The following is a 27,884-nucleotide window of genomic DNA, read 5'->3' as shown; positions in this document are numbered from 1 at the left end:
GGTGGGTAGAGCTGATCTCAGTCTTGTAGTGATTTTATCTGAGTCAGTATTTTTGTCATGTGAACTGGGTGGAAATTGTTGCAGCCACAGAGGCCTCGTTCCTGGGTGCATCGAGGCCCCAATGTGACCATCAGCTGGGTGCCTTTCCTGCTGCTAGGGCAAGGCTGCTGTGGAGGGTGGCTTTGCTGCAGAGGTGGGAAAGGGTTGACAGATAGATGCTTGCTGAAAACTGCAGTGCTGAATCTTTTATCATATAAAATTGAAGCCGGGTATGTTGGAAAGTCAGTAGGCTGTCCTAATACGTTAAGCATTTCAACAGAGATGTGGAATTTCATATGCTACTGATGTTGCTTGAAAGTCACACTCACCCAGCTAGAGCAGAGATTATTTTCTTGTCATCTCCAGCTTTCTTAGAGGAAAGGGCAGAAACTGATCATATACATGTGATATTCCAGAGAAGAAAATAAATGCTAAACAATCTCTGAAGCTATTTCCTTTCTATACAATGAATAACTGCTGCATGTAGAGTTTCGTATTGTGTACCAGTGTCTTACTAAAATATACTTTTATTATTTGGTCACTGCTTCCTGACTTTATATAAAAGTTGATATCTCACTTATTTTTCTTTTTACCTGCTACTAACCTGAGCAATGCAATTGAAATGCTAAAGCATACCTAATGCAGACTTCCTGTTTCTATAGCAACAAAACTCCACCTTGTACTTCATGAAGGAATATTGGACTGTCAGTTACTTTTAAGGTTTCGAAAAACAAACGGAAGCACTTTATATTTGGAGATTAGAGAAATAAAACTGAAGTGACCTCTTTGCATAGAACAAGAAAAATTTCCTAAGCTTGGGATACTTCATTAGTAAGAATGAAACCATATTAATGTCATAAGGAGCTCTGTGTTTTAATCTTTTTTACCAAATTAAAACGTAAAAGCCTTTTATAGCATGTGAGAGTCTTTGAGAGCTTTTTCTCCCCCTTTTGTTTCCAAAGCTGCTGTGTTTGTGGTTAGGCTAATGAAAATTTGGGCTGCCTGACAACAGATGTAGTTTCCTTTTGTATTGGCAAAAATCCATTGGTAGTTTTTGTATTGGCTGAAAAGAAATGGAACAAAATGTGTGGTGTTTAATCCTGCATTTGATCTACAAGCTAATTCCTGGTCTGTTAGTTTAAATCTGTGTTACAGTGATAAATGCAAACTGCAAGTTAGAGAGTGAATGAAGGAGCAACTGTCATCTCTTCCTATTTTCATATAGCTTTTCAGTAAAAATTTTAATAACCATTAAATTCTAATTTAAAACCACCATAGGAAACACCCCATAGAAAAGCAACAATGCTGACGGCAACATATCACTAATGTTTCCAGGCCTCTTTCTGTATCAGCATTCCAATAAGTGCTACACAGCATTTGTGGCAGGTTTATTGAGCTAAAGTATTAGTCTGTGCAAGTGAATGTGGGCAAATGGGAAATATGATATAGAGGCTTCTATTACATTCTTACTGGAGAAAAAATTTCCACAAGCCAGTCCCATTTTTGTGTTTGCTATTTCTTCTGTGACTTTTAAAAATTTTGTTATTTGGCTGTGATTCTGATAAATTTATCTTCTGACTGAATAAAGTTAACCAGAATTCAGGGCTTAAGGAAACATTTGATCTAGTGAACTGTGTTTTATCTACTCGCTTGTCACAAGACAGCTGAGGCAACCAGAGATATCAGTGGTGATGGTAAATTGCCCCACAGCAAAAGGAAGGATGGAAGGCAGGATAAGACAGATGGGAGGTTGGCCTCTTTGAAAGTTGATCAAGATAAGCTATTGGGAAAAGCAAACCCAGAAACAACACACTCAGCAAAATCCAGCTTGGAATTGGCTGAGTCAGAGCATATTAAGGTGTGGGCAGGTGGCATCCTGGGTGCCTGCATCCTGCTGTGCTCTTCCACCTCCCAGCAAACTGTTTGGAAAGGCAGATTGTGTCTCTGAGAAATGTGAAAAGCCATGACCCAAGATCTTTGGCTTGTGTTTAACTATACGTTCCCTTTTAAAAATAACCACCTTATTGTTAGGTAAAATACTTCTCTGCCTTAGGCAAAGACTGAAAGAAATCTGGCAATGAGGATACAGCAGGTATATGGAAGTTGCAATGTTTGCACCACAGACAGCTGTTAATGGGCTTCTCTAGAGCCTAAATATGGGAGGAAGCAAAATTTATTTGATTCAGCATAGCTTTGACCAAAGCTCCTGAAGGACATTAACTCCCTTAAAGTTTCCTAGAGATGCTCTGGGGGTGGCCTTGCTGATGGGGGCTGATTGCCTTTGTACTCTGTGTTTCAGGGATAGAGCTCTGTCCTCCCGGGCACCGGTTCATGGTCACCATGGTGGCGAGCTTCATCGAGATGGCGGGGCAGTTCCTCATGCCCGGGCTGGCTGCCCTCTGCAGGGACTGGCAGGTCCTCCAGGCAGTCATCATCTGTCCCTTCCTGCTGATGCTGTTTTACTGGGTGTAAGTATTTCTTTCTCTTGCCAACGAACTCCTCATGTTGGATTTGGGAGATGCTCCACTGTCGGGAAGTGTGTGTTCTTCACAATACGTATGAGCCTTTCCCTTTGCTCTTCCACTCACCTTGTGCAAAGCTTGACTTTGAAATAAGAAAGAATAACTTTACAATCTGCTGTAGCATGCACATACGCTACACCCTGCAACACGGTGGGCACTTGTGAGACAGTCCCCTTCCACTGAGGTGAAGTTGCACTTTGTTATTATTCTGGCTGTCTTGTCCCCTTTAAAGACTAAAATAGTTCTTGAGAGGATGCATCCCAGCCTAGCTGTTGTCAGATTGTGACTGCATGGCTATGTTTTCCCTTAATACCTATGTTGTGGTTCTGGACTGACACTGTTGTTTTCTTTGATCCAAGAAAAGTTACAAATAACATCTGTCAGCCCTGGAACAAGCACACTTGGATGTTTTGTATGCGTGAGGTAGTCAGCCCTGAACCAGACTTGATTTTGCCCAAATTAGCACATGCTATGCTGAAGCCTGGGTGGCTGGTCTGTGCCAGGCAGTGGCTCAGGATTGTTCCTACAAGGAATTCCCCACTCCCAACCGGTCCCACTCCTCTCTGCCTGTGGCACTGTGGTGCTGTCCTGAGAGAAGTAGGATGGCTTTCACCTTGGGAATAGTGTCAGGTCCATCTCCACCATGACTTTATAAATATTCCAAAAAATCTTTCTTTGTTGTTCTGTCTTAATAGTGACACACAGTGGTGGCATAAGACAACAGAGGCTTATCAGAGTAGTGTTGTACAAAACCATAACAATAAGAACACTAACAAGTCTAAAATATTTCGTTATTGTACACTGAGAAAAATGAGGGAAAAGACCACTACTCTGTGCAGGACCAAGCTTGTTATGTACTTTGGCGAGCTAGGCTGCTAGTTGTAATGCCTGACCAGTTACAACATGTAAAAACATGTTACAGTGTGTAACAGTTGTATTTTTGTATTAACTTCTTACAGAGCCCTCCTGTGTTGACTGTGGTAACCCTCAGTGGGGATTTATTGCACTGCTTATTCCCAAGGTAGACGTGCCTCAGCATGGGCAAAATGTGCACTCAGGAGAGTTACAAGTCCCTTGCAAGATAATGACAGCAAAGGTGGGGGGTTACCCCGTATTCCAACATACAGCATTTAAATAGCTGTCATCTTGACAGTGTTAATCTCGATGAATAATGAAGAGTGTTCTTGTTAATCTGTGATGCTGTTTTTCTCTCCCTTACCTGCTGTATGTTATACACATGCTGGTCTGCTCCAAAGCTTCAAGTAGTAATGCCCGTCAACTGGAATACCTGATGTCCACCACTAGATGAAACACAATATCAAACAGAATATTTAGAGACATTTGTGTCCAAAAGTATGGTACAGTAGTATGGAGATGCCTAGTGAACATGGGGGATGGCATGGAGAACAGGCACCCCTCAGCAGTCTTCTGGAGGCCACACATCTTTCAGGTAGTTTTGGCAGAATCTCAGACAGGAATGAGAGGTCATTCCTGAGTGACATTGAAAGGGATAGGAAATGCTAAAAATTATTCTGTAATCTGCAAGAGCTCTGTGGCTTTTTAGCTGGGCAGGGCAGGCAAACCAAGCAAATAAGTCCCCTTTATATGTTGTGGGGCGTAGCAACTTGATAAGTAGTGGTAATAGCCAGAGGATCAGGATTTGTGTTGCCCAGGGTTTTTGCATTTGCAGAAATGAGCCTTGGTCGGGATGTCTCTTTAATTATATTGTCAGCACAGTACGTACTTTGCTTCCATCTGTTGCATATTCTCTGGGAAGCATTACCATTTTATTACCTCTTTCTTTCTTTCCTTCCAAATGGAACATGGACCCGTAGCATGTGTTACAGATAAAGGAAGAAAACTAACTGATTAGTAATAAAAGAAGAACTGGAAAACTGCACTGCTTGCTAATTCCCCATCATGTACCCAAAGCAGTGAGTCAACAGATGCTGCAAATAGCCCCTGCACTGCCTCCTCCTTCCTCTGTACTCTCTTTACTTCCATCTCCTGCTGTGAGAGTGCTGTTTGCCCCTCCGGGCTGGGGCTTAGCCCTCTTCCCACCTATGGTTTTGTTCTTCTGTTGGCCACATGCACATGGCAGGCTATACAGTCCCTAGGAGGTGCATGGCTGAGTGGATTGGGAAACTGGGCATGGATGGGAGAAAAGGGCGAGGCAGCAGATTTGTCTAGGAGGGATGGGCAGATGGGCTTGGATACAAAAGTATGGAACAGATACCCCTACTGGGCTCTTAGGTCATTCTGGAAGGGCAGAAAGGCACCCATGTAAGTCAGACATGGGTACAGGGGTTTGTGACAGGTGTATAAAGATAATGTAATAGAAGTTAGACTCCTTTCAAGTGTGTGTGTGTGTAAGAGCCGTAAAGGAAGGGGAACTCTAGTGATACAGGCCTTATTTCTTCTCCCTTGCACAAAGGAAGCTCCAGACAGGATGAGGCCATGAATGTCAGTAAAGGTTATCAATAACTTGAAATAAAATCCTGCTTCATTCTAACCAAAACTGAAGAAACGGGAAGAGGTGGCTGGTTCTTTTCTGGTGCTTTTAGATAGGATTTACTCACACCAAGACACAAAGTTGCAATAACTGTGCTTGTTGACCTGAGGCAGACTCCTAATTGACAGCGCATTACAGCCTTTCCATGGGCATCAATTTTCCATCCATCTGCACAGAATCACAGTTCTTCTTCCAGCTACATGTGGTACTTTCCTGGTCTTTATCAAGGATTCTTCTCTCCTCTTAGGATTTCTCAAATTTAAGAGCTTTTTTCCCCAGTGTGCCTTCCAGTTATCCTCCTCTCCTCTCCCAAGCAGCAGCAGCTGTGGAAAAGGAGATGAAATTTTAACCCTACCCCCACCCCCTGTTCTTTCCTTGACAGTGAAAGCATGGTCCTTTCCTTCCTGATGGAGGAGGTAGCAGACTATCAGCCATCTATGCAAGGAAAATATTGAAAATCAAAGTCAGCAGGAAGGAGTGCATGCACTGGCTGTGGTGCACCAGGCACAAACTGTCTGCACACCTTGGAGCAGGAACACTGAGGGATTTTGGTGTAATGCTCTAAGTGAGACAGGAAACAAAGGATGGAGTGGCGCAGAAGGGTTGTGGTCATGCTCTGATTAAACAGTGCAGATGATGGGAACTGTAAGCCAAAGGAATGACCCAAAAGGTGACCAAAAGCTGAATTTTGTGACATTAGCTCAAAAATATGTATCACTTTTCACATACCCCCATATGCTAATGACTGAAGTCACCCAAATTCCAGCCTAAACATGAAATGATATCACCTGTAACTTTACTTTTTCCCTTCCCTCAAAGAAAACATTATAAATGTAGCTTAATTGAGGAAGGAGGTCAGAGGTGGCTTCACCTCTGTATCCTGGGACCGATGACAGTCTATACCTATCTAATCTTTCACCACCTGTTGTGTAAGACTTGAACACTCAGCAATAGCGAGTGCTTCCTCAGGAAATTCAAAAAGCAAGCTTCTGTTTGTGATCATACTTTTAGTGCTACTTAGTCATCTCACAATTTAATGCATTTGTCAATGGCTGCATTATTCTTTGAGTACTCAATACTTTGAGTATTATTGGTGTGTGCTTTCTCAGACAACGTATTTATCACCAGCAACCCAAGAACTTGCATTCCTGTTGCTCAGTAAGTGACGCTTTTGCAGCTGGCATGAGATTTGTTGAACGTGACTGGACTTCTGCTCTGGCCATGAGAGTCCATTGGGTGCAACCAGACTTAGTGTGTCACACTGTTTGAGAATTTGTGACCATGGGAGCTCATATTGAATGTGCCTGGACTCAAGGCAGCCCACAGATTTTTAAGTGTCCCCAAGTCTCGCTGCTCACACTGAGTGATGGAGCACCTGAAAGATGCTAGGCTTCAGCGTTTCCAGTCTGAGAAACCTGCAGGATCCAGAAGATAAGAGACATCTTTTTGTCCCCAGCCTGTGATGCCCATCCTCATGGCTCCTTTCCTTTCCTTACGTGTGAGTGGTCATCACAGGACTTGTTGTTTAGAACCTGTAGGCAGACTGTTGAAAATCTAAAACTTACAGGCTGGTGGCTGAGGCTGTACCCTCACTAGGGCCAAGCATGCAGAGATTTTGCATTCAAAAAATTCTTAGTACTTTAAAAAAATGCTTTTTCTTTACAAGACCTTCTGCTGGAAGATGTGCCAAATTATCTGTGCAGCACAGGGGGTAGTAAATAAGCTGTCAAGCTGAATGGCTGTCATCATAGTTGTTATATATTTTTATTGGCTGATATCATTTAGATTGCAGTCTGCCTGATTTCCCTACTTTTTATTTCTTCTTCCAAAAATACTTTCTCTGTCTCAGTTGGAGGCTTTGCTAAGGTGTCTTCCAAATTGTATCAGCCCTAAGAGATAGTATGATAATTGTGCAGTTGACTGCTTAGAAGGACAAGAACTGGGCAGCATCCGCAGAAAAGATCAGTGCTTTGTGAAGGAAATTTGAAGGTTTAATATGTATTTGAAGTTAAAAGTAGTTGTTAAATTTGTTTTTAGTAAAGTCTTTTGGAAGAGTAGTAAAAACGAGGTCTTAATATGAAAAAAAGCAGAGTGAGATCTGAAAGTTTTCATGTCCATAGAAGTATGGGAGGGTCTGGGGGTTTGTTCTAAGAGCTATGTATTTCTTTTGCCTTAAAATTAAATCATTTGGGAAAAAAAAGGGAGAGTTACCAGTTAAGCTCATTAATCTGGTTAATATGAGCGCTTGAAAGAAACAGTTGGATGGAAAATGGACTTTTTTAACTGCATGCATGTATATGTTTTTAAGGCAACTAAAAAAATATTATCTTTAGAGTCAGGGAAGCTTATCATCCTAAGTAATTCTTCTCTTTCCTCTGTCTTTAAAAGAGAACCCAAATTACTTCTGTCAACTCTTTCCTTTCTTTGGTCTGAATTACCATGTGTGATCTGCTCATCTCATTCACTCCCTTCTTGGCATCAAATGTCTATTGCAGACAGCACTGCCTCTTCCTCTCTTTTCTTTCAAGTTATATTAATGGACAGAGCACCTGTAATATGTTATAAAATTCCAATGTGTCGTATTTCCATGTAATAGGATACTTGCTCTATGATTTGTGAATCAGGGTAAAAGAAAATACTATAAATTTGCACATTCTGAATCTGTTTTCCCTCTTTTTTGTTTCATAAGTTATTTTTCTGTATTTTGAATTACATAGCTTCTGAGTGGTTAAATGAACAGCTAAAACTCTACCTGTTCCTCCTCTGACAGAAAATTGGAAGCAGCCCTAACCTGTTTTCCCTCTTTAAAGTATTTTCCCAGAGTCTCTTCGGTGGTTGATGGCTACACAACAGTTTGAGGCATCCAAGGACCTGATCCTTCAGTTCACGCACAAGAACAGGATGAACACAGAAAGCGACATCAAAGGAGTGGTGCCCGGTGAGTTGGACAGACAACTGCAAATCCCCCAGCTCTTCTCGAAAGGCCACACATGGCATTACTGCCTGGAATTAAATTATCTATTTATTGCCTGTAAATCATCTCATTCATTCATTCATTCATTCATTCTGCTCTGGAAAATCCATTCCAAACTCCAGCATTGTGTTAAAAACTACATGGCCTGTTGAACAGTCCTAGTAATTATAGTCTTGTCTTGCAGTGCCGTGTGTCTTTAGAGACATCTCTTGAAGAATTTTACCATGGCTACAAGAGTGCGCCTTCAGCTCTGTGTGCCTCTGGAAACTGTGTTTTGAGGAAGCTGCTTGCTGGGATCCTGCCCATCACCCAACACTTACTCTGTTGGTTTGGAGAAGCAGCAGCACTCAAACCCCCTTTTCTAAAGCGCTAGCCCCATTGGAAACTTAAACCACATTAGAGTTTCTCTTTAAAGCTTTGCTCCAAGAGCTGTTTTGCTTTCCTCTCCTGCATCATCTGAGTGATTCTGCTTTAGGGATGGAGGATTGCTGCAAGTGACAGTGGTAGGGTGCAGTTTTTGCTTGAGAGTCTGAAGTATCAATTCCTTGGTTTACTGATGCTTTTAGAAAGAGCTGGCTCGCCTCATCACAAAATTGTCACTTAAATAGCCAAGATCCTGTCTTGCAGATTGCTGTGCAGAAGAGACTCTGTGTGTGTGTGTGTATGTGTGTTTGTCTAATTACAACAAAGGCAAAGAGCTTCTGGATCTTTATCTCCCCAATGCACCTGTCAGATTTGGTTCAGGCTCCGCTTTTCCTTCTCACAGGCTTGATTCTGCCCATAAACACCCACTTTGCACTGCCATTTGCTATCTGTATCAGACTACCCACCTGTCAGAAAATGGTGGAAACTTTTCCCTCACTTTTCCAACACTACCTGCTGTGACCCCAGGGGCTGCAGGGGAACCTCAGCCAGTAGCTGTGCCAGTGGGTAGAAGTGATGCTCCTGTACTTGTCTGATCCTTGTCGAAGATCTCTGGGGTAACTGTAGTTTCCATCAGTCAGCACTGGAACAGGCTTAATCCAGGATAGAAAACTGTCACCATTAACATCAGTGCCTAATGAATAATGCAGTCTCCATCAGTGACAGATGGAAAGCCCAGTTCAGGATCTCTGGTATACATATCCAGGTCATTGGTGTGATTTTTGATGCAATCAGCCCACTGATGTTAATTAGCTGGCTTGCATGTAGTTGTGCATCTGGGGTTACAGATCTGCATCACACAACATGGCTTTGCAGTGTAAATGCCATTTTTCTGGTAAAGTTTTGAAAAACATTAGGAGTGTGAGAGCTGTCATTAACCTGTTGATATGCCCCCCCACCTCATTTTTGCAGGTCTTCCTTGGAATAAACTATGGATCTTGAAAAATTATGGGTCCCTGAGCCAAAAATTGGCCTTGGAGTTTCCCAACCAATTCCTAAATTTGACTTTTGTCAGTCAGCTTCTTGAATTTGCAGATATAATAAAATGTATTTTAGGGGAAAGAAAAAACTAATTACATGAGTTTCCTTTAAGGAAAATAATGACACAACTGTGTGCTAGAGGGATTTATTGAAGCCATGTATAATGATATTGCCCATGGAGGAATGCTAAATGTCATAATGGCTTTATGACTATTATTTGTGACTGATTACTTTTCTGAGCAGTTTCATGGTAAGAGTACACTCCTGTTTAAGAAGGAGACTTCCTTTCATGTGGAAAAACAGAGCATTATTTCACCCCTTGATGCTATGGATCCTCTGACTGCAAATACATTTAGATATAGCAGTTGTCAGTAGAACATCATTTGCAATTCATAAATTATTCAGAACATGGTAATTTCTACCTCCTTGTTGATGATGAGATTGTAGGGGTTTTTCTATTATTTCTTCCCTCACTTTTTCTCTTTAAACTCTTTCTACAGCCCCACACTTAAAGGCTTTTTTGATGCAGCCCTGGAGGGAAGCTGTGTTTCTGTAGGAAGAGTAAGAGAGGAACTATATCAAAAGAATTAAATAAGATTAACTACAAACTACTGAAGGAAGGACCATCTCTCTCATTCTGGGTGCATGGGGTTATTGATGGTGTGAGTGAGGACAGGAAAACAGTAGGATTCTTGAATTAAGAATGTGATCAAGCTGCAGGCCTTGTATCTTGCAGGGGGTCAGGAAGGAGAAGGAACCCTTTCTCTGCTCTTGTGTGCTGTAATAACATGCCCATAGTTGCTCTAGTGTGGAATGGGTAAAAAAACGAGTACTTGTGCGGGAGAAAGGGTGCCATTGAGCTTGATGCAGATATGCCTTGTTTTCCCTTGATTCCATTGCTGAGCTTTCCTATCTGTGTGGAGGGATTTTTGTTTGTGATTTGTTTTATTCTTTGTTTTCCATCTGAAAGGGCTGGAAACTCTTTGCTCTAGTTAGGGGCCATTGTGTTGCTGTTTATTATTCCTCACTGCATTGTTGTAAGAGCCTCCTGTGACTGAATTACTCCCAATGCATTTAAATGACAAACTGCTCACTTGCAGTCCCTTCCAACTGAAAATCCCACTGTAATTTTGCTCATACATACCAGTCAAATTAGTGTATCCAATATTATAGATCATTGCAGGAGTTACAGGACTTTAATATATACCTATTTTGGCACTTGATATGAGTCCCATAGTAAAAAGAAGCAGTGTTCAAGAGGTATTTCAAAGTATTTCTGGGATGCAAGAAAATTTAATTTTGAATTGCACTCTGAGCAATGAGCAGGCTGATATTCCTTTCTGAAGAATTGTACCATTTCCACTGCCTTCTGAAGGCTTTTGCTTGTCCGTTGGCTACACTGCCTTTAGTGGAGAGTGCCACTAACCATCTGTAGGGTCTCTTTGCTCCATGGGGAAGTGGCCCATGTGTGAGGTGGGAGGGGGGGAAAAGGGAGCAAAATTTATCTGCTGTTTTTGAAAGTCCTTTGGGTTGGGGTGGTTGCCAGTGCTCTCCTGGGAGATGTCTCTAAAGACAAGAACTATAAGTCCATACAGTGATCCAGCTGCAGCTGAAAGGTCCAGCAGCTGCTGTAACAACCCCTGCCAGGAGAAAATGAGGGTGGGAAGCTGATGGGCAATGCCCAGCCAGCAAGATGGAGTGGGAGTGTGCTTACATGGGAAACAAATTAAAGAGAGACAAGGGGTGTTGATAGCAGTCTAGGGTGTTGTAAATTTACATTGCCCTTATCTTCACTAGCCTGTCCCAGGACTGATGTTGATTGCATAAAGGGACCTTTTTCCTCAGCAGCTTTAAGTGGCTTTATTTTTGAGTGCTTGGTGTACCTTGTGATTTTGGGCAGGAATAATTTGCCTTTATAATGAAATTTTTGGGTTTATGTGGTTGTGTTTTCTTCTTTAATGCTTAAGAAACATAGGTGAATTAGATCTGGTTAAATTACCCCTACTATGTTTTGACTCAAAATTTCACCAGTTGGCTTTAAACTTTGCCCTCTTTTAGAAATAAAAGTTTAAATCTGTTTTTGCATCAGGGAAATTATTTTTATTCAACTGTGTATTGAAATGTCATTTTTAAAACAGGCTTGCTGAATTTTGTTGACAAGTGTTTCAAAGCATTACCCAAAAAAGTCAGCTTTAATCACAAGCAAATTAAATATTTTGATAATATTAATTCAGTACAGGTTTTTCACTACCAATTTCTCCAGCAGCTTCACCATCTCTTCCTTGTTTTCCTGTAGAACAAGAAACAAACATACAATTCAGTGCAGCAGCGGGACAGTCATTTTGACCTTAGTGTCATAAATTATAAGGAAGTATGAAGATTGTTTAAAAAACAGGAGAAAAGAGTGTTTAGGGGAATTGGAAATCCTAAAGCACCAACCATCCTTACACCTTTTGAAGATGTGTTACAGTTTAGGTGGCTTTCATTCTTTGTATAGAATGCATTCTTTTTCTTTGTGTGGGGCTGAAGGATCTGTTTGTTGCCTGGAACACATTTTCTGCTGCAAGCTGACCTTGGCTGCACCAGCACCCAGCCCTGCCGTGTTTGGGTGTCCTGGGAAATGCTCCGCTGGGAAATGCTCCACTCGAGACACTGCTGTATCAGCAGCTACCCAAGTGTCACACATGATGCTTCCATGGAAACCCACCCCTGTGCTGTTCTCTTTGGCTTCCCCTGTGTGGGGAGACATTTCAGGTGTTCCTTAACATGAAAATAACTGCTTGGCAGCTTTGAAAAAACAAAGCTCCCTTTTTGCTCCTCTCTGGATGGAAACACAAACTAGCCGTGCTCATGTGGGCAGAGAGGTTATAGTTCTTCCTTCCCAAAAATCCCTTCTGAGCTTTGAGAAATTATATTGATGTAATCACAAAAGGTGGACAGCAAAGGTGAAGCAGCCAAATAGATGGCAGTACTTTAGCATGTAGGACACAACATGGAGAAGGTGCAGGGGTACGGTGGTGATAAGTACTCTGTGTGTGTATGTGTGTGGATTGCAGTTAGGAAAGCTGTGGTTTTCAGGGAGTTTCCCTTTGAAGAAAAAAAACTAATTATCTTTCACCTTTCTTGCTGCTGAACAACATGCTGCCATTACTTTTCTTTAAACATAAGCTATTTTTCTGTTTGGTTTTGCTACATAGATATTTTTTCCCTAAGCATGAGGCTTGAATCTATGTAATTATATGCCTTTTCCTTTTCCACTGGGTAAATAGCAGGGGGAAGGGTGAAAATGCCTTGTGTCTGAAAGTCAGTCTCTTTCCCTATAAAGCTTTACTCATATCTTTAGACCATTCACACCTATCACTACACTACTGGATAGATGAGGAATGTATTAGCTGGAGAAGAAATGTAGGAGAAGAAATACATGAGGAATGTATTAGCTGGAGAAGAAAAGCAAGTTTCCTGGTTCTATAATACAGGTGATTCTATGCAATAGTGAAGCACAAACCTGCCAGATCTGCTCTTTTGCCAGATCCTGTTTCTTGGGTGTTTAATGGTGCTAACTTAATGCAGCTCCCAGAGGGTGGTTAGGTAAATGTGGGAAATGTAGTTAAAACAATTAAAGGTGCTGCTTGAAGGCTGTGTGTCAGCCACAGAGATTTCTATCTCAAAATTGAAAAAAAAAAAAAAAAAACCCAGCAAGTAATTTCTATTCTCCTCTTGTATGTTAAATCAGTTTCAGGAGGGTCTGGGTTTCTCCTGCTGGGCCCCTGTTGTCCAGCAGCAGGAACTTGTGGAGTTTGAGCAACTCTTTCCGGGTGCACAGTACATCATAGTGACTAACAAGAGCAAAACAAGTTAGTTAGGTCTTCCTCTCCTGGCTGGGTCTATAGTAATGGAAGAGGGGAGCCCGTGCATGCCCTGACTGTATTCTTAGCAAAGGTAGCAGTGATATCTGACAGTATCAGGTTTTAGAGGAATCAGGGGGAAAAGGGTGAGAATGTGCCTACTGAGAATGTGCCTTTTGATGCCACTGGGAAAAGCCAAATATGCTAGAAAATTTAAAGGGAAAAAAAAAAAAAAAAAAGAAAGGAGAGGGGGCTGCCAGCCTCTATTTCAGTTTGAATGATTCTTTCTCACTAGTTGAGTCCTCTGCAGACTCTGGCTGGCTGCACTCCAGCCTGTTGATTTGTGCCCCGCTGGCACACTGGCTCTTTGTGCACAGTGGTACCTATGCTCCCAGAGGAGCCAGCTTTACAGGGCAGGAACCAAGTGCAGAGGGCTGGCAGCAAGCCCTGGTGCTGCTGGCATTTCCCCAGCCCACGGGCACCACACCGGTGAGTCCGGATGTGGATGTGAAGGGTAGGAGGGAGACCTCGAGAACCAAGTGGAAGTGGAGAGCAGTAAGAGGGAACCAGTGGCCAGAGAAGAGAGGAAATAAGAGACTTTAAAAAGTTATGGGAGCAAAGAATAAAGATAGTTGGAGGGGATTTAGAGAGGCAAGGTCAACAGGGGACTGGGGAGAAGCAAAGGAGGAAGAACATTCTGTAGAGGAAGAACAGAGGAGAGCTAGAGCATGGAGACCAAAGCGACTGCAATCATTTGCTTCCCCCTCCTTCCAGAGCAAGCTGTCAAGCCCAAGGATTCATTCTCAGAACACTTCTTCTGCAAAATCCACTCCTAAAATGTTTGCTTCCCTCTCCCTGCTACCCAGCTCACTTGCTCAGCTTGCTGAGGTTCCCTTCGCAGCTCCCGCAACAGAGAGCAACAATGCATGTGTGGGTACCTGCAATCTCCCGATGGCCACAGGTCCACACAAGGACATCGGAGGTGCTCTTTGTGTTGTTGTTGGGGTTTTTTTTAACACTGATGATGTTAGAAAACTCTGCTCTGGGAAATGCAAGAAGTCAGGTTGCCTGGGCAACCCCTGCTTGGCCTCCTGGCATGAAAGCATGATGATACAGCCTTTAATAACATGATTACAACCTATTTTTTCCACAGGGCATAGGATGGACGAATCAGTGCATAGGATGGACGATGATGTGGGAATGAAGCTGTTGTCTGTACCTCATTTGTTGCAGAATTTGGAAGGTGTGTAGTGAATGAGGCAGAGGGTTGCAGAAAGAAAAAGGACAGAGTTGGGGAAATGAAGCTGAATACCTCCTGAAGAGCTGCACTCATTCTCTGGGTCTGTCAGGGATGTTCTTGTATGATGATGGAGATTTCCCTAGAATCAGGCCCTTTCAGTGCTGTCACTAATCCCAATTTCTTCAGTGTCTGTCTCTAGCATGTAATTCTGGGGCTTGATTTGCAGAAAGATGGGAGGATTTATATCAACACCTACAAGGGATATTGCTGCATGGTTTTTTCTCATTCTGGACACAAGTCCTCACTTTTTTATCTCCCTGCCTGCAAAACAGGAGTAATCTTTGCCCTTACTCTTAAAAGAAGGTGGTAGGGATGATTTCATTTGCCTTTATGAAATACATGTATATTCTGACAGCACTGTAGGAATGTCTCTAAGGAAATCTATGGTTTTTTGTACTCACTGGGAAGTTTGGATAATGAGGCTGAGGGATACATGTTGAATGGGAAAGGCAGAGATGTCTTTAATACCTGCCCCTTGGATGACTGCAGTGAACGTTCTGGGGGGAAAACTAATCGGTGATGATCTAAATGCTGTATCATAATGCACATGAGCAATTGAAGATTGCAACAGCAACCTTATGTCTGACTTTTCGGTCTTTTTTGAATGTAATTAGAGATAGAGCATTGAAATAAATCATTGCAATCAGTCCTTAGCTGTTATAGTCCTAGAGTTACAGAGTTGCTCTCCTGAAAGGAGGTTCATTTTAAATGCTGTTAGTACTTATGTCCAGTGCTTTTGTTAGAAAGCCACTCCATTTTTGTTAGAAAGCCAGTCTCTATATTCCTCTTGTACTGCAGATACATATTAGCATTCAATTCAAATACACTATAGCTGTCTGGGTTTTGTTCTTTTTTCCCTTTCCCATTTGGTCCTGTCTGTGCCTATCTTAAATTGTTTTTTTCCTCATGCTATATGAGAAGAGAGCAGTCCTATTCCTGTACTAAGATGAAGTTCTCCTCTATCTCCTCTCCTTTTATAAATACAATACTTCAGCTTGCCAGAGCTTTAGTTTCTCAAATATTGATGATCAGAATTGTAAAAGAATTCCAGTATTTCATTGTCTGAATTGCAAATACCTCATAGCTGCATTAAACTGGTGCCACGTAGTCACTTGTGTTCAAGTAGTACACAACCAAGTCCAACACAGGTTTTGCTTACCTTCCACCAGAAACATTTCCCCTTAATCACTGAGAATTTTGCATTGTATTTCACAGTTTCACATGCTTTTGCCACACGCTGGACCTCAAGCTCACCCGGTTCCCTCTGACAGCCCATTTGCATTGTACTTACCTTTGATAGTAAGGTAGTGCCTCACTTTGTCACCAGCAGGTCTTATTGGTGCATTTCTGAGGTTTTTACCAAGCTCCATACTCAGATTATTAAACAAGAATGTTTTTTTTAAATGAGTCATCCCACTACTAATATTTTGCCATCCACTTATAATTTCTCTTTTTCTATCCCTTATTGCTCTCTGCCCATCAGTCAATATTTTACCTACCTCATAATTTCAGTATATGGCTTGGGAGCTGGACAAAAGTCCTGGAAGGTATAAATAAACCTGTGTACCAGTAACTCTGCCTGCCTGAGAATAGATTGCTTCACCTCTGTGTTTCAGACTGGTCCACCTCCTGCTGCAGAGCTGTCATGCTTCAGAGATTGATTGAGTCTCTGTGCTAGGCTTCCATAGATCTTTTAATGTTCAAAGAGCTTCTGACAGTATCGTTTAGCAGCCAGAAAAATCCAGCAGAAGTCCATCACCACAGGACACTTGTCATTTTGGACATAATTTTTCAGCAGCTTGATTTGGGCTTTTGTCTGTTTTGTCTATGCCAAGTGATGCAGAGAAGGGTGGCTTCATCTAAAGCCTCTAAACATACTTTCTGATTTTGAAAGGCATGCTTCTGAAATGCAAAGGGTCCCTTGAGAATTCAGCATCTTTGCGAGCTGGGAGCTGGTAGGGTTCCCCTTCCCATGAGACTTTTAAAGTCTGCCAGTGAATAGTTCTAATTTCCACTGAGATATAAAGAGTTAGCTTGTTGGCAGTTTTCCTACTGAGTCCCTGAATAGGAAACCTAGAGTGTGTGTAGGCTCTGGAGTATGGGAAAACTTACTAGGAACCTCTGAATAAATGGGTAGAAATACTTTTATATTCCACACTCTCCCTTTTGGTACATCAAAACTGAAACATTTAATCCAAATTCCTTCTATACTGGTGAGTTCTGTGTAAAATCAAAGAGTAAGTTTGGGGTACAGGGAGTTTTTCTGGTGTTAGTCCTGAAAGCGAAATAGTTTGCTTCTATGAAGTTTTAATAGGCTTTGGCTTGACTTTTAATATCTTAACTTTGACTTACGAAGTTAGCCTGAGAGCTGTCACTGTCCTGATGCTCATCAAAGTCAGAGCAGGTCCTTTCATGCAGACAGGCTCCCTCCAAAGACAGCAGGTCACCTAAGTGAGAGCCAGTTCTGTAGCTGATGACTTTTTTGCAAGTCACATAGCTTATTTTTTCTTATTAGAATGACATTTTGGTTATTGCAGGTCATTAATTTTGCAGTGCAGTGGGGATTTTTGGTGAATATCTCACTAGTATTCTTAGAAGCAAAGGAGAGAGAAAGCCATCAGAAAGACAGATTCTGTTGGAGACTTGGAGATAAGTCATTAATCTAAAGCAGATGACTTAGATTTGGAGTTTTAACAACATCGCAGAGGGATGGAGGTGTAAATAGCTGGTGGAGTCACAAGGCTCCCAATAAAAAGCCAGATTCTGTTTACATTCTTTGGTGTAAGGTTTGAGACCAGATTATTTTTTCCCTCTTTCCCCCCCTCCCCCCTTTTTTCCCCTTTTTGTAATGCTTGTGATGCTGTTACATCTGGAATCGAGACATTTTTGTATAATGCTGTGATGTATCCATGGAGTATAACCCCCATGAGAGCAGAAGCAAGGGTCCACTGCAGAAAGACTGCTGCAAGTAGGGTAGAGAAGGGGTGAGCTCCCCTATCATGTGTGATCCTCACTGCAGCTGACACAGGAGCTGTTTGATAGTCTACATAACCAAGTGAGCCTTTACTTGAGGGCAGAACAGCAGTTCAGTGAAAAACGCTGGTGGGAACTAGTTCAGAAGCATTAACTTATAAGAAAGGTTAAAAGGGGGGATCTGAGTGCAGGTGAGAAGGATGCATGACAATAAACAAAGAACATATGGATTATAGAAAGCCCTGATATACAATGGAGGAGTGGAGGGCAAAGTAATGTTTTGTTGCAAAGAAAAGTGTAGCCAAGGTGATCATTGCTTCTCTTGATTTTATTAAGTTGTGGCTCAATACAGCAAGTATTTACAAGTCTAGTCTCTGTCTTGAAAGAAAAAAAAATTCTCTGAGAAACAAAGAAACAAAAAACCCTATCAGATTAAGAAAATCTGAAGAATATGGCATATGTACCTTCAGCTGACAGATGATATGTTTTACTTTATAGGCCAGATCTGGTCATTCTTAGTTTGAGAGTGAACCCTTTTGTCCACATGAAATCTGTGCAGTATGTGTTGTTTGGGTAGTGATTTTCATTGTTGCCCTTCAGCTGAAATAGTAAACACCCACCAACAGCCTTTCAAAACCTTTGTGCTTCTTCTAGTGCTTGCTTTGACTTTTTTTGCTGTAGAAGGTTTGGCCTGGGCTCAATCATGGCCTTTACAATTATGTTTTATCTAACTGCTTCCATTGTTCTGAATTATTTTGTTCCCACTTATTCCTTTCTAGAATCTTGCTACAAAAACGATTTTGACCTTGTTCTTTGAGATTAGGCTCCAATTTTTTATTGCTTATATTTTAATATAAGCAATTATTATATTAAGTTATTAATATAATTAATTAGATTAATTATGTACTTATTAATTAATTAAATTTAAATATTGTTGCTTATATTTTAATATAAACAATTATTAAATTAATATTATGACAAATATTAATTTAACTAATTTTTTCTTTTGCTCCACCTTAGTTTTTCTGCTTTTGTGCACTTCATGCTGCATAGAATTTGGGGGGAAATGGCCATTATCAGGTTGTTAGGAAAGTAGTATAGCAATATTCTGCCTAAATACAATCACTAATGTAAAATACCCTTTGCTGCTTTTGTCGGAAGCCTTCCCAGTAGTTACTCTAGAGAGAAGACCAGGAGTGACCTGTGAGCAGTTGATAGATCAAGTATTTGCATGTAAATAGTGTTTGCTTGATTTATTATTTCTGTGATGCACTTTTCAAACAATATCTGGTAAATGTCGGTTTTGTTTTGTTTGTGAATTCAGGTGACTTTTTTTTAACCCCCTCCTCCACCCCAGCTTGCTTTTATTTTCTCCTGTCTTGCATCTCTTTAGGGAGTTGCTATTCATCAGAGTAAGGCAGGGGTCAGGGCAGGCCAGTGTGGGCGACTGAGGACACCGGAGCTCATTGAGTATGCACAAAGTGAACTCGTGCACCCTTCACAACGGGGCCACGCTGCTGCCTTTAAACACAGTCAGGCTAGACAGCAGCAATGAAAGCCTTCACCCCAAAAACCAGACCTAGTCTGTGCTCTTGGTGGGCATTATTTTTGTGATGTTTCTTTATAGCTGCAGCTTCTCCTGCTTTTATTGGACTTGTTGCTCACTGATCCGGTAGCTTGGAAACAGTGGCTGCTTTGGCACGCTTAGGTAGGTGTTCAAGCTCCAACTTAATGATAATTGGGAAATAAGCAGTGGCCTTCATTATTGTCCCATGCCAATAAGGGCATCAGAGGCAACATTTGTAAAGCTTGTGTGTTATTTCAGCATTGCAAAGAAAAGTTCACTTGAAGCTGCCCAGCACTGGAAAGACATGGTGGGGCTTTAGTTCTTAAATGCAGACACCTCAGCTGCTGATGCCCAATGATTTTTCTTTAAGGAAATTTCTTAAGGTTTAGGACATCCAACAGAAAAATCTAAAATATTTGAAAAGGGAGTGGAGTGGAAGATGGATGAGCTGACATAATGTCCTAGTCACTTCATTCTGAAACCTGCATTTGAACAAACTTCAAAAGATGATCCATGAAAAATGAGTTTGAGCTCCAGTCCTTTCCATGGCTTTTTAGGTATGCATTGCACAAAGGTAGCAGAGCCTGTAGCTGCATGAGTGCAGTCCTCTCTGTGGAGGGGTTTAAAAATTAACAGAATCCTGAAGTTCCTCAAGAAATTTGCTATCATGCTTGTTGGGTCCAAGCTCCATACTGCTCCCACTTTACATACACATTTTTAACTGGGAAAAGGTTTGGAGTATGAAGGAGTTCTTAGTTCTTTTGCCCCAAGAAGATGAAGGGAAGCCTGGAAGAAAAGGAGGAACCTGTGCTGGACTTTAGGCAGGCAGTTCAGAGTTTTAATAGCTCCTGTAAATGTAATCAATAGTGTTCTGCTTTCCAGAACATCTCTCAGAATATCTTAGTTCGCAAGTAAATCTTCTCATTCTCCTCAGTGAAAGGATAATCTGATTTGGTTTGTTTCAGAGCTTGAAAAGGAAATCACCAGGAGACCGAAGAAAGTCTGTATTGTTAAAGTGGTTGGAACAAGGAACCTGTGGAAAAACATCGTAGTGTTGTGTGTCAACTCGTAAGTCCAATCTCTTTGTTTAAATAGTTGGATGGTCAGTGAACTGGAGCAGCAATGGGAAGTGATGAGGGAGCTCCACTATTTCCTACTGTGAGACCCTTCACTAACATCTCTGATAAATGATCCTGGAAAAACACCAGCTGTTGCAGGGAACTGTATTTTTTATGGCAAACATGGAGGAGCTCACTGGCTGTTTCAGGCAGCAGAACTGCATCTTCTCAGGTGCCGTGCTGCAATTGTGTTGCTGTCACCAGTGGTCTCATGTGGCCACGTGCTGATAGGTGCTCATGCATGCAGACAGCTGCTTGGCCTCCCAGGTGGGAGTTTTGAAACCATTCATGCCCCAGGAGTACAGGTTCAAGTTGTTTACATCTGATAGGGCTGTGGTGCAGAGGAAAAGGTTGCTTGTCAGTAAATTCAAGTTGCTCCCTCGTATAACAGCTGTGCTTGGTGGGTCTTCAAAGGCAGATTACAAAGTGCCTCAGCATTTCCAAATTATGTGCAGGGGGTCACAGGGAGAATGTGCAGTCTCCAACAGAATAATGTGGTGCTTGCCTCCTAAGGCTTCAGTTGGGACATGCTCATGTGGACAAAAAAAAGCATCAGCCTGAGGGGTTTGCAGGTTACAGGTTCTGAGTCCTTCTGTCCAGAACTGAACACCTACTAAAGAGGAAATATATTGGCTTGAAAATACTGGAAGGGCACCAGCAGTGCATTTTCTAATTTTTCCATCTTGTAAAATGCCCATTTGAATTTTTCATGGTTTTCTTTTCAAATGGGAGGTGGGACTGGAGAAGGCTGGGAATCCCTTTTCTCTGCTAAGTTTCAAAGTATGTCGCTCTCTTGTAGCTTTTTTTTCCTCACTTCGGGGCACTACTCTGCAGCCCTCACTCCTGTTAGCAGGCTATGGATCAGTCATCACCCAGAGGGGACAGCCCCCATGCTGGGCAAGTAGTCACCCAGGAGCACACAGACTTCAGGGGTCAGTCTCCAGTGTTATTGGTTGCAGAATCAACACTTGTTTTATGAGTTTTGTGTCTCTCTTCCACCCACGAGTGAAGGACTACCTCTGTTCTGAAAGAGTGCTTTCTCCTTAAGCTCACCAAGTACATTTAAGAGACAGTGTTAAATGTATTTGTGAAAATTAAATGTATTTGTGAAAACTGTTTACATGGGGAATTCTCCCCTTTTCCCTCACCCACATTAATTTGTATACTTGGAAATTCCCTAAACCAGCCTAAATCAGAACTAGACAGTAAAAAAAAAAAACTTCTGGCATTCTCACATGAAGGCTGTTTGCCATCCAAGCAGAGCATGAAGCAGATGTATGTCTGAGGAAATAGATTTCGTGTTTGTTTATAAGGGGTGGAAAAAAATATTTAATTTTACTTCTGTTATTCCTGTTAGACAGGACTGTGCTGAATTTTTAGTACATGGAGAAGGAACTTTTTGCAGGGAACAAAATGAAATTAAGGAAGACAAGGATTCAGTTTTAAGAGTAACTATTCTAAGCTGCTTACCAAGTGAAGAGAATAGAGTAATTCTTAGGAAACAGGCTGGAAAGCAAATTCCAAATGATACAATAATTTACTTCATAGGTCATGGCCTCAATAGCAACTTCTGCAACTGTGTTTGCATGCATAGAAGAGAAAGAAGAAAAGCTGGTTAACTCTGCCCTTTTATTACTACTGTTTTGCTGATTAATAGTTGTCTTATGGGAGGAGTCAGCTATAATCTAGTTAATCTAAGCAAATGTCATTTTTGTGTAGCAGCAAGTACTTGTATTAGGATTTTATCAGGGGCAAGATGTTTGGTATTGAGGGTAGGGTTTTGAACTGGAGCATTGATTCATAAGTTTGCAAGAAAAGCTCCTCAGGCCATGGGCTGTCATGCACTCATACCCCTGCCACTGTTTCTATGCTTATTTTGATATCCAGTTTACACTGACAGACCTTCAAATTCCTGACCTGCAGAAGTATAGAAGTGTATCAGTGTAATGTACCTGCCTTTTTACCTTTTTTTTTTTTTTTTGAGACCTGGATCTGTACCTCCCACTCTCTCAGGCACTGTTAATTTGTGCCATGAGATTTATCTTGTAGAAGTGCCAGGGACAGGAGTTTCTTCCTGGCAGAGGTACTTGAGCTGTGATGGGTGCAGTTGAGAGCATTGACCTCTCCTGTTGCACCCCTGCTGCTATTTTGTACCACATCAGGGGTGATGCTGGGGCTTCTCAACTGACTTTTGTACTTCCTGCCCCCTGCTCTTTCTTCTTTTTTTTTTTTCCTCTTCTATTTTTTGGAGGCACAGGGTGAGACAGGAGAAAGATGTGTGAAATGTGATGATAAGGTGTTGATCAGTGGCATCTCAAAGAAACTTTTCAAAGAGGAGGAAACACATTGCTATGAAGGGTGATGTAAAGTGTAGACTGAATTAGAGCTTATTGTTTCATAATTGTAATAATCATTGCAGCACATACAACTTCAAATACTCCTTTCTCAGGGGCTTTCAGTTTTAACTGGTTAGCTTGGGAAGTGAGGTGTAATGCTTGTATTTAGTATGACCAAATGCCACAGGCAGGTGGGTGTTCCTGGTGTTTTCCTGTCCAAGCACAGAGGCTACTTCGTCACAGCAATGCTGGCTCTGTAGCTGTCAGCAGGTGCACTGGGAACAGAAAGATGTGCTCCTCTGGGAATGGGATTTCTCAAATACAATGGGAAAACCTACCACACACTAGGAGTTCTTCTAAAGTTCCCCGTGCCTTGATCATACCATGAGCAGTAGCTATATCAATAAAGACAGCAAATATTTGGTTGAACGGAACCTTTTTTCCTTTTACTTCTTTTTATCAATGCTTATTTTCACAGTGGCACCTAGAGATATGTTTCTTAACTTAAGGTGTTGTATTCCTGCATTAATGCCTCCCCACACTGAAAAACATTGCAGTGTGTGTTCTGCCCTCTCTGCAATGGTCTCTCTTGCCCTCTTCTGTTTTCCCCAGGCTGACTGGTTATGGCATACACCACTGTTTTGCAAAAAGTATGATGGGGCATGAAGCGAAGATGGCGATTACCCATAACTTCTATGCGGACTACTACACCATGGCTGGGATTGCGCTGGCATCCTGCCTGGCCATGTGCCCTGTGGTCGGGTTTCTGGGGAGGAGAGGAGGACTCCTGCTCTTCATGATACTTACAGCTCTGGCATCACTTCTGCAGCTGGGCCTTCTCAACTGTAAGTTGGAGATGAGAGCTTTTCAGGACCATGCAAGCTTCACATGCAAATAAGGGACCAGGAAATACTAGCATTTCCTTTGCCTTTCCCAGATTTGTCATGTGATACACCTGCATAGCTTTAGAATCTGAATTTGTTTGAAGGTTTCCCCAAACACTTGTTTCTCAGGCTCATTAACAAAAGGCATTGTATTCTGGATGATTCCCATGGCGAAGCTTATTGAGCTCTGGTGCTGTATCCGGGGTAGTCACCAAGAAAACAAGCAAGGAAACCAGAAACGTTTTCAATTTTGTTTTAGTGCAACATCCGCCAGGGAAAGAGCTGTATCAAGACTGGGAAGGGAAAACTTTCCCAGTCGAGTCTGCTTCTCAAGAGGCCTCTGAACCATGCAGTTAGAGCAGTAGGTGTTATGTCCTCTGCTGCTCTTAGCATCTTGCTATGAACAAGTAATAAAAAGGTAGCACAGGAATCGTGCAGATGAAAGACCCTGCTTTTAACACGCTGTGTATGTATAGTCCATGTGAATGTATATACATGATTTTGGGAAGTGACACAGCATTTCAAATGGTTGTTCCTGCAAAAAGTGAGAGTGTCCCACCTCTTCCTTTGCAGGCAGTAACTATTGTCTGGCCCTTTTGAGCTGCTTCAGATATTAAAACTGCTATAAAAATATTCCCTTTCCTTTTTCAATTTTATTTCCTTCTTTTCATTTTTTGTTGGTAGAGGAGGTTGAACTTAATGAATCAGAGAGGTATTGAAGCCGAGGGAATGTGGGATGTGCTTTGCCACTCTCACAGTGTCCAATCATTAGACCCCTGTCCCATAAAACCCCACCCCAAGGAAGGGGGAAGAGGGTTGAGACATACTTTGGACAAACTGGATGTGAGACGAACACCAGAACACTGGTTATTGCTGGTTTTAATTTCTAAGTTTAGAAATAATTGAGGGCCTGAATAAGAAAGACCTTTTGCATTGAGGATGGAAAGCTTTCACATTCTTGCATACTGAGGGCAGCTCCGAGCCAACAGGAATTGTTCATATTTACAGACTCTGTTTCCCGGAGGCATTTACTAAGTTCGCCTTTAGCAAACAAGCTATTTGTGGGAGTGTAGGAGGGAAACAGGAATCCTCTTTCATGACATGGAGGAAACTCCAGCATCATGTGTGTTTGCTCCCAGCTTGGCACAGATGTTTACATTCCCTTTGAGCACATATTTACCATGTCCAGCAATCCCAGCTGAGAGTGGAAGAAGCCCCGTGGCTGCACCTCACCATGTCTATTGATGGGCTGAGACCATTCACATGCAAATTTGTACTGTACATGTGTGCAACCTCCCAAAACTCCATGTTCTTCTGAGGGTGTCCATCAGGGTGTCTCTACACTGAATTTACCCATTTTAATTTTTATTTTAAGGATGGGAGATGTTTGTTGAGGATGTCAAGGCAATAAACACGCTCTTGCTTAGTTGAGAGACAATGTGTAAGAGCCCTTAGTCTGCTCCAGAGCCACGAAAATCTGGTTGCATTTTTTTCAAAAAAAATTATGAGGGAGGTGGGAGGCAACACCCTGTAGGACACATTACAACCTTTTCCATAACAGGCTTAGGTGGTTTTGTGAGACAAGTTGCTAGAACTAAGATCAGGCACGGCTTTAGGTGACTTGTGCTACATTGGCACTCTCAATGCAGTGCCCTTGTCAGCCTTTCTGACTCCACTCTTTCCTCTGTGAGAAGAGGAGGCAAAGGCAGCCTCAAACTTCAGAGCAGCTCTCCCCACTCTTGACCATGGCCACCTCTTCCTCAGAAGAACTAGACGTTGTTTGGAGAGAAGCAGTGACCCTGTTTATTATGAAACCTGTCACAGCATCTTTCATGTTTTAACTTAGCATAATTTGGGTGTAATCAGAAAATGAAATCAGAATTTGAGAATGGTGAGAGAGAGAGGGAGGGGTATTCTTCACCAGCCACAAACCTGCAGCAGACCTTGAAGCTCTCCTTGTTTGACCCCTCCTCTGAACTCTGGAGTGTGACCTGGAAAGTCACAGAATCTGGGTGGGAGATGACCAGCAGAGCCGTGCCCAGCTTGTGCTGATGCTTTTCCCCTTGCTGCCCAGTGCTGCCATGTGCTCCTCTGTGGTTAGGATTGGTGACTAGTGTGACACATGGACCATAAGCTCATGTTTTTGGAGAGGAATAGGTCTCCCACCAGTCTGACAGCACTGATGCCCAGATTTTGCTCTCTAACCCAAGCTTCTGTTGGCCATTCCCTCAGGGCTGCAGCAGGAGGGCATTTTCTCTTCTCCCCCTTCATTAACAACAGAGGCCTTTGTGTTAATCCCAGTGGTAATTCTGGGGCTTTTAAATATGCTTTACTGCTGGTTTTGTTATCACTGTCTCTTTAGCATGCTGTCCTCCAGCTGAGATGTGCCTGGAAACAGCATGTTCTATCTGGTGGCCAGGGAAAGATGTGATGGTTTTGGCATGGATTGACGGATTTGGAGTCAGAGCGTGGGTGAGGGTGGCATGTGGGATTTACCCTTCTTTTTTCAGATAAATAAACATATAAAAACCATATATTCTTTTTTTTTTTTTTTTCTCTTTCTCGTCATTTTCTGACTTCCGTGGTCTTGGATCCAGTGATTGGAAAATACAGTCAGCTTCCAGACTCAGGTATGATTTACAGACAAACCTGCATCATGTGGGAAGCACTCCCCCAGGAACAGGTAGATCCAAAGCACCCAGAGCAGAGCTGCTGCCACAAGGGGTGCAGGGGGGAAAGTCCACTTCTGTGCAGTGCCTTGAGACCCCACTCACAGGCAGGCCTGCTCATCTATGCACAGCCTCTGTGTGTAGCATGCCCTCCACACAGGCTCACTCTGCATGTCAAGAGAGGGTGCAGAGGTCCCCCAAGGTTTGATATACAGGGTAAGGCTTTCTCAGAAAGTCTCCTTCTGAGAAGCAACATTCCCAGTTCAAGAATCTCAGATTTTTTTTTCCAGATAAGAATAGGGAACTAAAACACCTTAAGGACTCTTTAGATAAGGGGAGTTAAACACCTTAAAAAATACTTTCCCAAGATGAAGTACTGTAGAAGCAGTGCAGTAACAAACTACGAGGTAACAAAATTTACCTTTGTGTATCAGATTTGATGGACCTCTCCTTGCCCAGCTTTTCCAAGGTCTGTTCTGCTGAGCAGCCATGACTCTCTGAGAGGGTCAATGGTGTAGCCTCACCTGCTATGAAAGAGTGGCCAGAGACCCATGGTTTGCAAGGTGCTGTGCCCACATCCTCATCAACTGGCAGAGTTTGCTCTCTCCCCCAGACTTGGGATGCATTGCAGAAAGAGCTTAGCCCTGAGCAGGCTGTAGCCTGCTAGTAGTTTCAGAAGATCTAACCAAAGACCTCCCAAATACCTTTTGCTCTCCTGACAGCTGATACATTCAGCAAGAACAAAAGCAGGTGTTAATTTTCACTGGATCCAACTCAGACAGCATGCCTGCTTGGGACTGCACAAAGCAGTTCTTTCTTCAGGCAGGCCTTGGGATGTGTGTGTAGAAAGGTGAGGGAGCATTGGCTGCAAAGTTCCAGTCCTTTCCCCAGTGCTCCTGTCAGGCATGATGTGTTCCCCTTGTGTAGTGCAATAATATCTGTGAGTGATGTGGCCTCCTCACTGGCCAGGACAGGCCACGTGAGCTTGTACGACCCTGGTCAGAGATCCCACCCCTGCCCACAGAAGGTGGCAAGCAGAGATTCAGTGAGAGATGTACTGTCATCATGGCCAGAGACAGTTTCCTTGAGCTTTGTTTAGATTTACTGGAGTTTCTGCAAGTGCTTGATAGACACTGTTTGCTCCTGGAAACCTTGCTGCCATCCAGCCATGAAATGATTAAGCAAACAGCCTTGACTTTAGGAGTGCCTCCCCGTCCTTGGCATCGGCTGCTCTCACCCAGAGTTGTCAAGCTGGGAGTTACAACAGAGGTTGCAGAATGATCACATGCAGAGGCTTAGCACAGAGATGGGAGCACTTCTAGTTCTTTCCTCTCTTGTGCTGGAAGCCTCTCCAGTGCCCAAGCCCCACTGTACAAGATGTTTGGCAGCTTGAGGAACACTGCCTGCCTCCACTTGTCTGTCAAACATGAGAGGGAAGAGGCTGGTGCCTAAAAGACTGGCCAAAGGTTTTGGTTTTTCATGGGTTTTACCTTTCATGTGGTGGCTGAACATAAAAAAATCAGAGATCACTGCCATTTTTTGGCATGACATTATGGGTTTTTTTCATGTGTGTTTGTATCTCAGGTGCTTGGGTAATGGATTTTATAAATACCAGTTTTAAATTAGTATTACAAAATTACTCAAATTCCTGTTGAGGGAAAAGAGTAATATAAACTTCATTGATTGTTTTCTTCCTTAGAAGTTTGACCTCATTCTTATTTTTTATGAACGCACTTGTCTT

General features: G+C 42.4%; 1 protein-coding gene and 1 long non-coding RNA gene across 4 annotated transcripts in view; one reads left to right on the top strand and one right to left on the bottom strand.

Annotated features, from left to right (window-relative positions):
• SLC22A23 (solute carrier family 22 member 23) overlaps window positions 1–27,884 on the top strand; it is a 109,530-nt gene that overhangs the window by 71,743 nt on the left and 9,903 nt on the right. The window contains exons 4-9 of one of the 3 annotated variants that reach the window (XM_068198572.1): window positions 2,339–2,507; window positions 7,884–8,011; window positions 14,450–14,539; window positions 20,102–20,204; window positions 23,203–23,435; window positions 26,072–26,104. In XM_068198572.1, coding sequence (XP_068054673.1) covers window positions 2,339–2,507; window positions 7,884–8,011; window positions 14,450–14,539; window positions 20,102–20,204; window positions 23,203–23,435; window positions 26,072–26,104 — 756 coding nt within the window. Of the gene's footprint in view, window positions 1–2,338; window positions 2,508–7,883; window positions 8,012–8,231; window positions 9,030–14,449; window positions 14,540–20,101; window positions 20,205–23,202; window positions 23,436–26,071; window positions 26,105–27,884 lie in introns of those variants that run through there. The other 2 variants (XM_068198574.1, XM_068198575.1) reach the window with 2 other exon arrangements.
• LOC137478588 (uncharacterized) lies at window positions 22,693–25,913 on the bottom strand. The gene is made up of 2 exons (XR_011001682.1): window positions 25,407–25,913; window positions 22,693–22,985 (listed from the first exon to the last, which is right to left on the bottom strand). It is a non-coding gene; the product is annotated as an uncharacterized lncRNA (long non-coding RNA).

The sequence above is a fragment of the Anomalospiza imberbis genome, chromosome 1 (assembly GCF_031753505.1).
Source record: "Anomalospiza imberbis isolate Cuckoo-Finch-1a 21T00152 chromosome 1, ASM3175350v1, whole genome shotgun sequence".
Classification (NCBI taxonomy): domain Eukaryota; kingdom Metazoa; phylum Chordata; class Aves; order Passeriformes; family Viduidae; genus Anomalospiza; species Anomalospiza imberbis.
This window is presented reverse-complemented; position numbering and strand designations above follow the sequence as displayed.